Source organism: Panthera onca, chromosome A1, assembly GCF_046562875.1.
Source record: "Panthera onca isolate mPanOnc1 chromosome A1, mPanOnc1 haplotype 2, whole genome shotgun sequence".
NCBI classification, from domain to species: Eukaryota; Metazoa; Chordata; class Mammalia; order Carnivora; family Felidae; genus Panthera; species Panthera onca.
In genome coordinates, this window is record NC_138339.1 from 162,204,833 (window position 1) to 162,219,444 (window position 14,612).

Here is a 14,612-nt window from a genome sequence, read left to right on the forward strand (position 1 = left end):
GAAAAGATTCCATGTATATATCTTTACCCATGCATCTGTCCTGGACCACCTTGTGCCTCCCCCCGTCCCCCCTGCAGTGCTTTCTTCCCTCGCTCGATCATTTTGCAATCGGTTGCCTTCTCTGAAAGCCAACTGGCTCGCCTCGCTCTGCCGATCCAATATGCATCAAGTCCTCAACCAGCCCTCCGTGGCTGTCTCGTTTTCCAGCCCAGGAAGCCCAGGCGGTGAGCTGAGGTTAATTGCTGTGCCCGGGTGTATGCTGTATGTCGGTGGTGACAGTACAATTAGAACCTGTGACCAGCGATTTGCCATGTAATCAACTTCCTCACAACCTCGCCTGCCTCCTGCCACACGCGTCCTGATGGGACAGCGTGCTAAGTACTCAGCCTGGAAACTGTATGGTGCGCAGAGAATATTCGAGGATGACAGCCGCCTGGTTCTGAGAATGTGGTTCTGAAACACTGAGCGCCAAACGGTAATACGCATCGAGTCAGGGAATCTTAGAAATGTCTAAGGATGTCAGCCCACACTGTCATGGCAGATAACCCTGAAAGCATGCCAGCAAGGAGGCCAGAGAATAAATCGAATGGGTGTGGCAGCTGACACAGACACGTAGGAGGGACCCAGGCAGAATAGGAGCACACTGTGCACGAGGCGAGGGAGGGGCAGACGGTCGTGAGGCACAGGCCAGCACACCAGCAGTGACAAATGGAAAACAGAATTAAAAATTCAGGGGATATTAAGTTGAATCTGTTCCAGCAAACATGTATTTTACAAACTGATTGTGACAGCCATTGTCGTGACAGATTTTCTCCTAACCATCGAGAATCTGTGCCTCCCTCTCTTTCTTTGCCCTCAGTCACGTTCAAAATCACTTATTTTTCTTTGCATAAGATAGGTAATACTGCCTTTGTAAATATCAAATTTTCTTATCGAACAAAATCCTTGAATGAGTGGGAAAGGTTTTTAAGTCAAGTTAGTTCTTTTGCAAATAAAGGTAACTTCATTTCAGTTTTCAAAGAGAACTATTTACTGCCGTGGCTATTAGAAACTCAGAGTAAGGAAGGAAGAAATCTGCTAATAGAAGTGGCTCAGCTAATAATACAACTGAGCTGTTTGTGCAAATTCAGAAGCGTGCATGGTGAAGTCCAAGTTTCACAAAGGCCGAAACAATGAACTTCACAGCAGTGGGGTGTGCAAACATAACTTCAAGTCTCAATCCCTTTAGCAATAATGGAACCTGTCCCCAGCAAGTTGCCGCTGACAAGAGGTCCAGAGATCTGAATGTGACCCTCACATAAGGAGCAGATACAAGGAGTGAGGGAGGTGCCTCCATCACCCCGGCCGGGACTCGGTGACCTTCCATAGGACAGCTGGGCTCACGGCTCACATTGTCCCTAATGAAGATAACAGTACTTAACCCACTCTCAGAATTCATGAGATTACTTTTTTAAGAACCCCTGGCTGTGAAGTGCTAATTATTATTATTATTCTAAGCCATCCTCAGAATAAACCTTTTGATACGAGAGATCTGGAGGAGGCAAAGAGCACAGGGAAAAAAGAGGCAGATGTGAGGGCTTTTCTTAGAATCGAGAAGGACAGAGTGACAAGCACTGTGTGGCTCTTAAAACTTTTAAACTTCTCTGACAAAAGATCATACTTGAAGGGTCTGGAATTTCTTTGTTGTTATTTATACCTAAACAAAAAGAGGGGGCGGGGAAGTGGCAAACTTCTTCAGTCGCGTACCATATCGGGCTCAGGATTTCAAACACCTCCCACTTTGCCAATGCTGAACTTGCTCATGAAATTATACGTTTAGTCTGTGCAATTAAATATTCTTTGGGAGGGAATCTATCTGGGAGCTCTACTCATCTTTTCAGGCTAGCAACATGACCAGGGCGCTTCCTTCTGACATTTGTGTTTCCACGTGTCACCAACAGTGGATGCTGTGCAAGCTGCTCTTGACTTAAGTCCTCCCTCACTGGCACTCACGAGGACTACCCGCTCCTAAGAGAATACACTTCAGATGACCTCGCTCTCGTTAACTCAGAATTCAGTTATGCTGGTTCACTTCCCTTGCCCTCCCAGTGGAGAATAGATTATAATTACAAACCCAGTCCCACTAATTATGGACTTTAGATGCTTGTTAAAATGTTCCTTCATTCTTGGCCTCTAGATTTCTGCTGCCTTGCAAAACTGCCTTGACTCAACCAACGAGGCATCGCGGGGGGAACAATGAAATTCTATATAGAGAAAAAATACTTCATTTTACACAATCTAGGGAAACCACATCGATCTGAAATCGTGTGTGCATGCCTAAAAAATAGATAAAATATACATTTGTAATTCTACCACACTGTCTTTAAATCTATCTCTCTATAGTTTTTCACAGCAACTGCCTACCATTTTCATCCAGATAGGTCAACAGGATGGAACTAGATTCTGTCCCTTCCATGGCATAATCCAAGGGGATATTTCCATTAACATCCTGGAGAAGGACATTGGCTCCAGCCTGTAAGCGAAAAAGAACAAATATAACATTATGTATACTGGTAACAAAGAAAGCGGGTTTCACTTCTGCATTAGTTGGGAAACAGATCCAGAAAAGTCTGTCTTAGATAAAACCCTGTAGAAGCATGTGGGACACTATAATTACTTTTTAAGACAAATGTAATAAATACTTTGTGAGAAACTCCAACAGGCTAAGAATGTTCAACTGACGTTGGCAAGGCCTTAGCCCTGGCTTCTTCCTCCCACCCCTCTTGCTACTCCCAAGATATCCGATCCTTGCTGTGGAAACAACCGCACCTCTACGTTGGTTGCCTCGATTCTAACAGAGCAGAAGGTCCCCATGCCTTTGGAGGGTCTCCACAGAGAACTCTTCCGTGAACTTTGATCTTCCCCCCAAACTATCCTATAAGCTCTTCAAGCACTTTGCTCTCTACAGAAAGTCATCGGAGAGCTGTTCTCACACTACCATGTTTTAATAAAGGCCTGGGCTAGTGGCTTCTGGTTGTTTTTCTTTTCTCTTTACAGAAACTATTTTTTTTTAAAAGCACAATCTGTAGATATTAATGAAATATATTAAATATGGCCATTACATAGCTTTTTGCTTCAAAGCACCCTTCATCAAGCACCTCTGAGGATGCATGTTTCCCTCCCGCCCATCCCAGCTTAAACACAATGACGGTTTTACTTTCCCTTTTCTCCAAGGACATGGCACAAGCACATACCACTGACCAAGGGATGAGTTCACTGAACTCAGGCCAGACGAATGAATGTCTTCCCCTATTCTTTTTACTGAATACAAGTCTGTGATGCCATATTTATAAAGTTCATATACTGTCCAAGTTCACGTTACATAAAAAGGTATATAACATTCATAATCTTATATACTACAATGTGGGATTTTGCCCTCTGTGATTCTAGATGTATATTCAATAAACAACCCTCCTATACATTACCAAGTCCGCACAGGTTTTCCAAAGGGTTGCTCTGGAGACATTGTAAAGACGGAAGTAAACATAGGCCAAAGTGGCAAAATAGTGTACCTCTTAATATCTGCCCTGAATAAACTATGCCACTCACCTCACCATCTTGAGTGTGCCACGTTATATTTTCTGTAACCACATGAAGATACTCCTCTATTTGAACAAATTAAGTTATATATTTCAGATTTTCACTTCGGTGAGGAAGCATGTGCTTTTAAGGTCCTGAAAACTTCAAACTAAGTGTTCGTAGTGCATTTAATATTTTTAGTTATTCAGAGTTTGAAAAGAAATTATTCGAGGCAACATTGTTCAGTAGACTTTGCTAATGATTCCTTTCCTTTAGTGGCCAACCAGGAGAATAAGATTTTGCATACCTACCCAAGGATCAATTGCTAAAGAGCCAATTAAGAGAGAACTACAGGGTCTCATTACTGATTTCAATACAAATAGGCAGAAGTAAATCTAGTTATTCTCTTTTCCCAATGCATAAATGTTTCCGATATAACCTTATCTACGCCAAACATCTGGACGCAAGGCAACAGCGAATATACCTATCATCATGTATCGTCAATAACAACAGAAATAAGTAGGACACAACCTGGTGCTGAGGGAGACTGTGCACTTCGAGAGAATACGTTCTACTCTACAAGAAGTAATGAGGCTCTTTCAAAACAAGTCTGAAGGTGACCTCTGATGCTGAATATAGTCGCGGGGCTCGTTCGCTTCAATTCCCACCCACTTGTCACTCAGCAGTCTGCATCGCTGAACTCTCAGGGGTTCCCTGTACAGAAGCCCATCTTCCCGGGGAGCAGGAACTTCCCTCATCAAAGACTGGAGTTTAGTCCCCATTATCTGCACCCCCTCCCCCAACCTGCCTCAGTGCCTGGCACATACAAGGCACTGAAAAAAGATTGAGTGAAACAAACTGAAAAATAAGGAGCCAAAAACCGAACTTAAGCTAATTATTACAAATTAAGGCACAGAACTATAATTTTTAGCTAAATTCTTTTTAACTAAATTTCCTGACCTTTATTTTCAAGGGTGCATGAATAAAATTACAAAATCACTATAGGCATACTTACATTTCCTGCCTTCACTCTTTTTTTTTTCAATATATGAAATTTATTGTCAAATTGGTTTCCATACAACACCCAGTGCTCATCCCAAAAGGTGCCCTCCTCAATACCCATCACCCACCCTCCCCTCCCTCCCACCCCCCATCAACCCTCAGTTTGTTTTCAGTTTTTAAGAGTCTCTTATGCTTTGGCTTTCTCCCACTCTAACCTCTTTTTTTTTTTCCCTCCCCCATGGGTTTCTGTTAAGTTTCTCAGGATCCACAGAAGAGTGAAAACATATGGTATCAGTCTTTCTCTGTATGGCTTATTTCACTTAGCATCACACTCTCCAGTTCCATCCACGTTGCTACAAAGGGCCATATTTCATTCTTTCTCATTGCCACGTAGTACTCCATTGTGTATATAAACCACAATTTCTTTACCCATTCATCAGTTGATGGACATTTAGGCTCTTTCCATAATTTGGCTATTGTTGAGAGTGCTGCTATAAACATTGGGGTACAAGTGCCCCTATGCATCAGTACTCCTGTATCCCTTGGGTAAATTCCTAGCAGTGCTATTGCTGGGTCATAAGGTAGGTCTATTTTTAATTTTCTGAGGAACCTCCACACTGTTTTCCAGAGTGGCTGCACCAATTTGCATTCCCACCAACAGTGCAAGAGGGTTCCCGTTTCTCCACATCCTCTCCAGCATCTATAGTCTCCTGATTTGTTCATGTTGGCCACTCTGACTGACGTGAGGTGATATCTGAGTGTGGTTTTGATTTGTATTTCCCTGATGAGGAGCGACGTTGAGCATCTTTTCATGTACCTGTTGGCCATCCGGATGTCTTCTTTAGAGAAATGTCTATTCATGTTTTCTGCCCATTTCTTCACTGGCTTATTTGTTTTTCGGGTGTGGAGTTTGGTGAGTTCTTTATAGATTTTGGATACTAGCCCTTTGTCCGATATGTCATTTGCAAATATCTTTTCCCATTCCGTTGGTTGCCTTTTAGTTTTGTTGGTTGTTTCCTTTGCTGTGCAGAAGCTTTTTATCTTCATAAGGTCCCAGTAGTTCATTTTTGCTTTTAATTCCCTTGCCTTTGGGGATGTGTTGAGTAAAAGATTGCTACGGCTGAGGTCAGAGAGGTCATTTCCTGCTTTCTCCTCTAGGGTTTTGATGGTTTCCTGTCTCACATTCAGGTCCTTTATCCATTTTGAGTTTATTTTTGTGAATGGTGTGAGAAAGTGGTCTACTTTCAACCTTCTGCATGTTGCTGTCCAGTTCTCCCAGCACCATTTGTTAAAGAGACTGTCTTTTTTCCATTGGATGTTCTTTCCTGCTTTGTCAAAGATGAGTTGGCCATACGTTTGTGGGTCTAGTTCTGGGGTTTCTATTCTATTCCATTGGTCTATGTGTCTGTTTTTGTGCCAATACCATGCTGTCTTGATGATGACAGCTTTGTAGTAGAGGCTGAAGTCTGGGATTGTGATGCCTCCTGCTTTGGTCTTCTTCTTCAAAATTACTTTGGCTATTCGGGGACGTTTGTGGTTCCATATGAATTTTAGGATTGCTTGTTCTAGTTTCGAGAAGAATGCTGGTGCAATTTTGATTGGGATTGCATTGAATGTGTAGATAGCTTTGGGTAGTATTGACATTTTGACAATATTTATTCTTCCAATCCATGAGCATGGAATGTCTTTCCATTTCTTTATATCTTCTTCAATTACCTTCATAAGCTTTCTATAGTTTTCAGCATACAGATCTTTTACATCTTTGGTTAGATTTATTCGAAGGTATTTTATGCTTCTTGGTGCAATTGTGAATGGGATCCCATTCACAGCTGCCTTCACTCTTTTAGATGGACGTTTGTGACTTCCTTCCTTCCTTCCTCCCTCTCCCTCTCCCTCTTCCCCTCCCTCTCTCTCCCTTTCTCCTTCTCTCTTTCTCCTCTTCCCTCTCATTCTTCCCTCCTCTTCTTCTTTCTAACACTGGACAGTGTGAGCGCCCCACCTGCATCAGGGGTCCTGATGCTGGGTATATCTTGAATTACACTTCTGAAATCTTACCTCTGTTTAAAAAAAAAAAAAAAACAAGAACAGGGAAAAAAACCCACCATTGAGAAGATTCATGACTGGTTATTACTCTTAGTGTGAATGGCTCAAGTGTTAATGTGCACTTTTAGTTGTTAAGGGATCCCATTGGAACTGAAGGGTGAGGGCTTACAAAATAGGACTTCTCAAAATGTCAGAGACTTGCCACTATACCATCAGGATGGTCTAATGTCCAGAAAACAGAAAGGGAAGTGAGGTTGGGAATTAGCAACATTTATAAGGTATTGTGTTAGTACTTGTTTTTCTTAAAAAATACTTTGAGGGGCGCCTGGGTGGCGCAGTCGGTTAAGCGTCCGACTTCAGCCAGGTCACCATCTCGCGGTCCGTGAGTTCAAGCCCCGCGTCAGGCTCTGGGCTGATGGCTTGGAGCCTGGAGCCTGTTTCCGATTCTGTGTCTCCCTCTCTCTCTGCCCCTCCCCCGTTCATGCTCTGTCTCTCTCTGTCCCAAAAATAAATAAAAACGTTGAAAAAAAAAATTTAAAAAAAAAATACTTTGAGCCACTCAGTAATATAGAATGAACTTTTCTCAGTTTTGCAAAGCGAGAGCCATTAAGTGATTCAATAAAAGTATCAGTCTGACATTGTCCATTTTTAATATGGAAATTTCAAAACACATGTATTCTAAAATATATTTATTTTTTTTTCTCTTCTGGACATGATATTCCTCAATGCTTTTTAGAAATGTTCCTTTTACATTTCAAATTTCATTCCACTGATGCTGAGTCCACCAAGTCGTTTTTCAGCTAGGAGGACAAAAGCCGGGGAAAAGTGCTCATGAACTGGTGCACATATTAATTACAGTGTTTCCGTGGATACGGGGCTCACTATTTTCAGTACAGAACGTGGGCAACAACAGCAAACTTTAATTGCCCCACGTGTTGGTGTGTGTATCCCACTGTAAGCACACTCTTTTATTTCAGGGCATGAGAAGCAGGACGAGGGGAAGGTGTTAGACTAGATTTTCAAATACAGGACAAAGAATGCCCAAGGTTGGGGGGGCCTGGGTGGCTCAGTCGGTTGGGCGTCCGACTTTGGCTCAGGTCATGGACTCGCGGTTTGTGGGTTTGAGCCCCGCGTCGGGCTCTGTGCTGACAGCTCGGAGCCTGGAGCCTGCTTCGGATTCTGTGTCTTCACCTCTCTCTGTCCCTCCCATACTCATGCTCTGTCTCTCAATAATAAATAAACGTTAAAAAAAAATGCCCAAGGCGGCACTCGTTCTATTATACAAGAACAACAGCCTTAGCCATCACCACACATTTTCTAAAACTTAAACAATATTTTTTAAATAACCGAATGCTGTACTTTATAAAAACATACGGCTTAGGAGACGGCTGCGTTAAAAGGCTGGTGAGAGCGAGACTAGATGGAAGAGATAGATACTTTCTCGTTTATATTCGGTGCCCATGAACACCCTAAGTCCCGGGGCGTGTGTGCGTGTGCGTGTGCGTGCGTGTGAAGCATCTTCCTAGTTTTACATTCCTACGCCTAATCACCAGATGTCAGATTTCTTATCCTGACGGTAGTTATTATCCTTTAATGAAAGAAGGCATTCCAAATTAAGAAAAACGTGCATCAGTGGGAACAGCTCAACCAAGATGTTATATTCGTGCGATATAGACTGTGAGGCAAGTCCTTCGGTTTGGTTTTGAGACCATCAGTCATACGGTGATTGGTTTCCATCGGGCAAGTGAAAGCAGTCGATGTTATCTATGCCAAAGCCCACTCCTCACATACTTTCTGCAGGTGCGGCCTGAACAGTTCCCACAGGGAGCCCTGAGGACATTTTCTCTAAGGAAGGCCACCCCACCTCCAATTGTCCTCACCTATGTTCCTAGAGTATTGGAAATGGAACTCAAATACATCAACCCCCCACCCCTCCTCCCAGACAGGAATCTCACCTCTTGCCTATCAGATAACCTATGAAGGCATAAGTGCACCTTTCTTGTAAGCAAAATTTTCCTGGTTTGCTTTCTGTAACAATTTAATGTCAGTGAATATACTTGCCAATTCGTTCATTGAGTAGTGATTCTCTAACACATGAATACTGAAATTGATGGCATCTGAATATTTGCTTAATTGGCTTCAGCAAATACCACTTTTTATACGCCAACACTTTCTGGCAACTTTTTATCTTGGTATAATTTCAAATTCAGTTAAAGCTGCAAGAGTAATGCCAAGAAACCCTGTGTACCTGTTATGAGTTGAATTGCATCCCCCTACCAAGAAATGTGGACGTCCCAGGGGCCTAGTACCTGTGAATGTGGACTCATGTGGAAACAGGACGGGTGCAGATGTCATCAGGTGAGTTAAGAGGAGGCCATGTTGGAGTAAGTAGTGGGACAAGTATTCTTATAGGGAGAGGGGCTTCGGGGACGCACACACACAGAGAGAAGGCAGCCAGGTGAAGACAGAGGCAGATATGGGGGGCGATGCAGCCACCAGCCAAGGACCCCCTGGAAGTGGACCAGATGAGGAAGGAACCTCTCCTGTAGGTTTCAGAGGGGGCGCGGCTTTGCGGACCTTGATTCCAGCCTCCAGAACTGTGGAATGACCAACTTCTGTTGCTTTAAGCCCCCACACCAGTTTGTGGTAGTTTATTATGGCAACCCCAGGAAACTAATACTCTGCCCTCTACCCAAATTCGCCAATGTATACTTTCCTCCTACTTTTGCACTATTTTCCCCAAATCTCTTAAAAGTGAGTCAACAGGCACCACACATCCCTTTACCTCTAATATTTTAGTGTATATTTCATAAGAATAAGGATAAGTCTCATGCATACAAGTTATCAAAATCAGAAAATTTAGCATTACTAACTACTATTACCTAAACCACCCTGCACACCCAAATTGGCGTTACCTTTTCCTACTGTATTGTTGACCGCTATTTCCCCAGCCCGGGAGGTAACCCACGATCCCCCGGCACAGATACTTGTCCTTTTTCTTTAGTTCCACCCAATTTGGGACACCTCTTCAGTCTTCTCAAGACCTTCTCTCATATGTGTTACGAGGTTTTTGGCAGGGAAACCAGAGAGGGGATAGCATATTCTTCCCATCATACCCTATCAGACGGCACAGGATGTCCCTTGGTCCCATCAGTGATGAAGTGAACCTTGATCACTGGCAGGGGTGAGGTTTGCCAGGTGTTTGCAGGGCAGAACTGAAACTAGGAACCCATGCGTGCATGCCCATATCGACAGACACATGAATGCCTGAATACAGGTCTTCCTTACAAGAGATACCAACTCACCCAGGCAGACGGCATGTCAAGGTTAGAATCCGGCATTCGTTAGAGTAATAACTGATTTCAATGGGAGTCAGTAAGGGATGGTAACACTACATTCCTGCGTGCCGGAAAGGCAGACATTTGAACGAAACCTTGATGAGGAACAGAATATTTACACAGTCTTCAAATATCCTGCCACAAAATATTCCACTTACATATAAAAATGTTGGCATCTAACCTGATAGGAAAAATAGAAAATTCTGTGAGTGAATGTTTTGTGCTTTTGAATTGCAGATGGGTCTTCTTCTTTCTATAGAAACTTCTGCATTATGTGCTAGCAGGATAAGATGAAGGCTGTCCCAGAGGAATGTATAATGTGCAAGCAATTATTTTGGGTCACAGCACATGATTGATATTAGGAGTTTGCAAACGTTCAGTTTAAGGATACGGGGAACTGTATGGTGAGATCACCCCAACTTTTTCTCAAGACTTCAAGGGCCTGTGTCATCCAGACCCCAACCCCTTAAACGTCCAAATATTCTGAATTCACTTGACCAAAAATACTGTATTTGGGAAGTGCGACAATATTCACTGCTGAACTATTCATGGAGTCTCATATTAACTGAACAATAAAAGTTGCTATCCAACAAGAAATGCACATTCAAAACAAAGAAACACAGATTTAGATAAGAACAAGAAGTCTAAATGGGGTTTCTGAAATAGAAGAAGTCTATAAATTTTTAATGACGTATTTCCGCTATCTTGCATTCATTGAGATGGTAAGTTTAGTGACACTATTCAAAAATGGAAAGTGGTGAGGCGCCTGGGTGGCTCAGCCACCCAGCTTCTGGGCATCTGACTTAGGCTCAGGTCATGATCTCATAGTTCATGGGTTTGGGCCTCACATCGGGCTCTATGCTGACAGTTCAGAACCTGGATCCCGCTTCAGATTCTGTATCTCCCTCTTTCTCTACCCCTTCCCTGCTCGTGCCCTGTCTCTCTCTGTCTCTCAATAAATAAATGTTAAAAAAAATTTAATGAAAGTGGAGTATCAGCCTTCAGAGAGCTGCAAAACAGGGACACATCTGTCAAGGAGTGTTTGAGTGAGAGGTAGCAGGAAACAGGAGAAGGGGAGGGAAGTTCTCCTGGTGTCACAGAAGCCACGCTCTGAGTGCTGGGTTACTGCTCACCGATTTCAGGACCGAGGACAAAACACCTAATTCTGTCCATCAGCTTGCAAGGTGGAGCCAACTCTTACTACTTAATGTAGATGCCAGTTAACCTCGGTATAAATGTATGCAGTACCCAGCACAGTGCTGACCTACAGCAGCCACTCAATAAACTGTACCTGCACTAATAAACATAATCAAAAGAGAAAGAATATCTTATTAAATACAACATTTGTGGGATGCCTTGGTGACTCAACTGGTTAAGCGTTCGACTTCAGCTCAGGTCATGATCTTGAAGTTCTTGAGTTCGAGCCCTGCGTGGGGCTCTGTGCTGACAGCTCAGAGCCTGGAGCCTGCTTCGGATTCTGTGTCTCCCTCTCTCTCTGCTCCTCCCCCGCTCATGCTCTGTCTCTCTTTCTCTCAAAAAAAAAAAAAGAAAAAAAAAAAAAGTTGGTATTCTCAGGTCGCCTGGGTGGCTCGGATGAGCGTCCAGCTTCAGCTCAGGTCATGATCTCGTGGTTTGTGGGTTCGAGCCCCACGTCGGGCTCTGTGCTGACAGCTCAGAGCCTGGAGCCTGCTTCGTTCAGATTCTGTGTCTCCCTCTCTCTCTGCTCTTCCCCTGCTCGTGCCATGTCTCTCTCTCTCTCAAAAATAAATAAACAATTTTTTTTTAATTTTTAAAAGTACAGTATTTGTAAAACCACCATGAGCTAGAGTCTAATACGTCACCCACCCCTCTCTGCGTGCAGTATTTGGCGGGGCCCTGAATGCAAGCTCCAAACAGCATAGGCAGAATGCAGTAGCTGAAGGAGAGAAGGAAGGGCAGTTCAGCCCCAGCTCCTTGAAATGCTGAGGATGGTAGTTCTGGTTTGATTCCTTCCCTTCTTCCCCTCACTCTTACCATACGATACATTTGACAAAAGCAGCAATGAGGAAGCAAAATAATTTCAAAGGCAAGAAATGGTTCTAAAGCTCCATGCCCAGTCTATGCAGCCCAACGGTGGTAACAGCTTCAAGTATAGCATCTGAGGCAAACCAGAAAAAATGCCAGAATGCCCTCTCTTATGACCGTTACTGACAAAAAGGCAATGTGCCCTGAGGTATATGAGAACTCTTTGCAAATCTGTTCCTTAAAGAGAACCCACATGGAACAAAATACTTTGGTGAAAGATTGAGTAGAAACTTACAGGTACTCCTGAAAGAGATCTCCAAAAAAATCCAACCGCTTCGCTTATTTCCAGGTAACTTACCACTTAGTTTCTTTGAAAGTCTGTCCTCCAGCCAGTGGCCCCGCAGAGCACAACAGACCCTTCACTATTGCTTAGGAGCAATTATTTTCAAACGAAAAGAAAACTTCCTCACAATTCTGCCCTGTCTTCAAGGACAAACTCCAAAGAACTGCTAAAGCTTCAAACAAATCAGAGCAAAGATAGCAAACCATTTTTATAAAAAGACAAGCAAAACTGTAAGAGTCCCCCCAAAATGAAACTTAACATCACTGAACAAAAAGAATAACAGATACTGATCCAAAGGGCAATCTAATGCAAACAGGAATAAGAAGCACATGTTCTCATGAAACACCTACTCTCTATGCCCTGCATCATTTTACATTTATCATTGTTGTTGGATTGGGAAATCGAGCAGAGATGCTATTTTATGAGGTACATTCAGCAAGCAACCCCTCTCCTTCTGAAATATTCATGCCACCGAAGGAAACAGGTGAAGAAACTGTTAAACCTCAAAACCTCAACACATTCAATTGCCATCTCTCTTCCCAAAACTCAGCTGAGACATCATGGTTGAAAGCCCTGTGGCAGCCAGGAAGGAGGATGTCAGGTGGGGTGTGCACCAGCAGAAACCTGTAACAGAGCGGATTACCCCAGATGACCACCAATGAACGAGGCCGAAAAGGAAGAACCCATCGTCTTGCCACAGGACATCCCTCCTGTACTTGAGTCGGACCAACCAAGGGACCGTGGGGCTTCTATCTGCCCACAATCACGAGAACTTAGGGAACTGAATCAGAAGATTCATGCATCTCTGGTCTCAAGCAAAGACTTTCCCATGGGTTCCCACTGTTTAAGCAGAGAGAGAAAACTAAAAGCATTTAACTTTCTCCAGATGCTAGAATGTTGGCAGATAATGCAGGAGGCGATACCATCCGGGAATCCATTCATTCATTAAGAACTATGTATTAAGCCTTCATTATAATTAAAATGTACTTTGATTTTTAAATGATGGTAAATCTTTATGGTAATAAAAATCTCAAAACCTGTATTACAACCATTTAAAATTTTATAACAGTTGAGATGATATTGGAACACATTTTTACAGCTCCCGCTGTAAGCATTCTGAGGTCAATAATTATTACGCTGGGAGCACATAAATGTTTATTGTGGCCCTGCTGTCATGCGAAGTTACCAACCATGTCAAGAAAACAAAACATGTAAGAAAGAAAGGGTAATTGTAAAATGCCAAGTAAACGGGTGTGGATGGCATTTACAGTCACGCTGGAGAAGTCTGTACACGTTTCCACATATGACATCACTTTAAAGGGACACAGGGGAGGACGGGCACCTAGCAGTGGGCAGACCTGTTAGGGCCTGGGTCTGTGGCACCAAGAGCTGAATCCCCATCTGCCAGACAAAAGATGAAAAGCCAAAGTGTAGCAATATAAACATAGTTATTTAACACGAAATAGATATTACCATGATCGTGAATAATAGTGTTGTAAAAACAGAGAAAGTAACGAAAATTTGGATAAAATGTCTAAAATAGGAGAATACTTGGGGCGCCTGGGTGGCTCCATTGGTTAAGCATCCGATTTTAGCTTAGGCCATGATCGCAAGGTTCATGGGATCAAACCCCACATCGGGCTCTGTGTTGGAAGTGCAGAGCCTGCCTGGAATTCTCTCTCTCTCCCTCTCTCTCTCTCTCTCTGCCCCTCCCCGGCTTGTTCTCTCTCTCTCTCTCTGTCAAAGATAAATCAACATTAAAAATAAAATAAAATAGGGGCACCTGGGTGGCTCAGTCGGTTAAGCATCTGACTTCGGCTCAGGTCATGATCTCACAGTTAGTGAGTTCAAGCCCTGCATCGGGCTCCATGCTGACAGCTCGGAGCCTGGAGCCTGCTTTGGATTCTGTGTCTCCCTCTCTCTCTGCCCCTCCCCTGCTCATGCTTTGTCTCTCTCTCTCTCTCTCTCTCTTTCTCTCTCTCTCAAAAATAAGTAAAAACATTACAAATAAAATAAAATAGGGGCACCTGGGTGGCTCAATCAGTTGAGTGTCTGACTTCGGCTCAGGTCATGATCTCACAGTTCGTGGGTTGGAGTCCGGCATCAGGCTCTGTGCTGACAGCTCAGAGCCTGGAGCCTGTTTCAGATTCTGCGTCTCCCTCTCCCTCTTCCCCTCCCCCACTTGCGCTGTGTCTCCTTCTGTCTCAAAAATAAATAAAATTTTTTAAAAATTAAAAAAATAATAAAATAAAAAATAAAGGAGGAGAATACTTAAATAAGGACATTTATATGACACAACTGCGTATTACTAAACCACCATGTAG

At 43.2% G+C, this 14,612-nt stretch overlaps 1 protein-coding gene across 2 annotated transcripts in view; it reads right to left on the reverse strand.

Annotated features, from left to right (window-relative positions):
• The window catches only part of MYO16 (myosin XVI), a 611,293-nt gene that overhangs the window by 371,084 nt on the left and 225,597 nt on the right, over positions 1 to 14,612 (reverse strand). For both annotated transcript variants that reach the window (XM_060636706.3, XM_060636705.3), the window contains exon 5: positions 2,404 to 2,512. In XM_060636706.3, the coding sequence (XP_060492689.3) occupies positions 2,404 to 2,512 (109 nt within the window). The remainder of the gene's footprint in view (positions 1 to 2,403; positions 2,513 to 14,612) is intronic.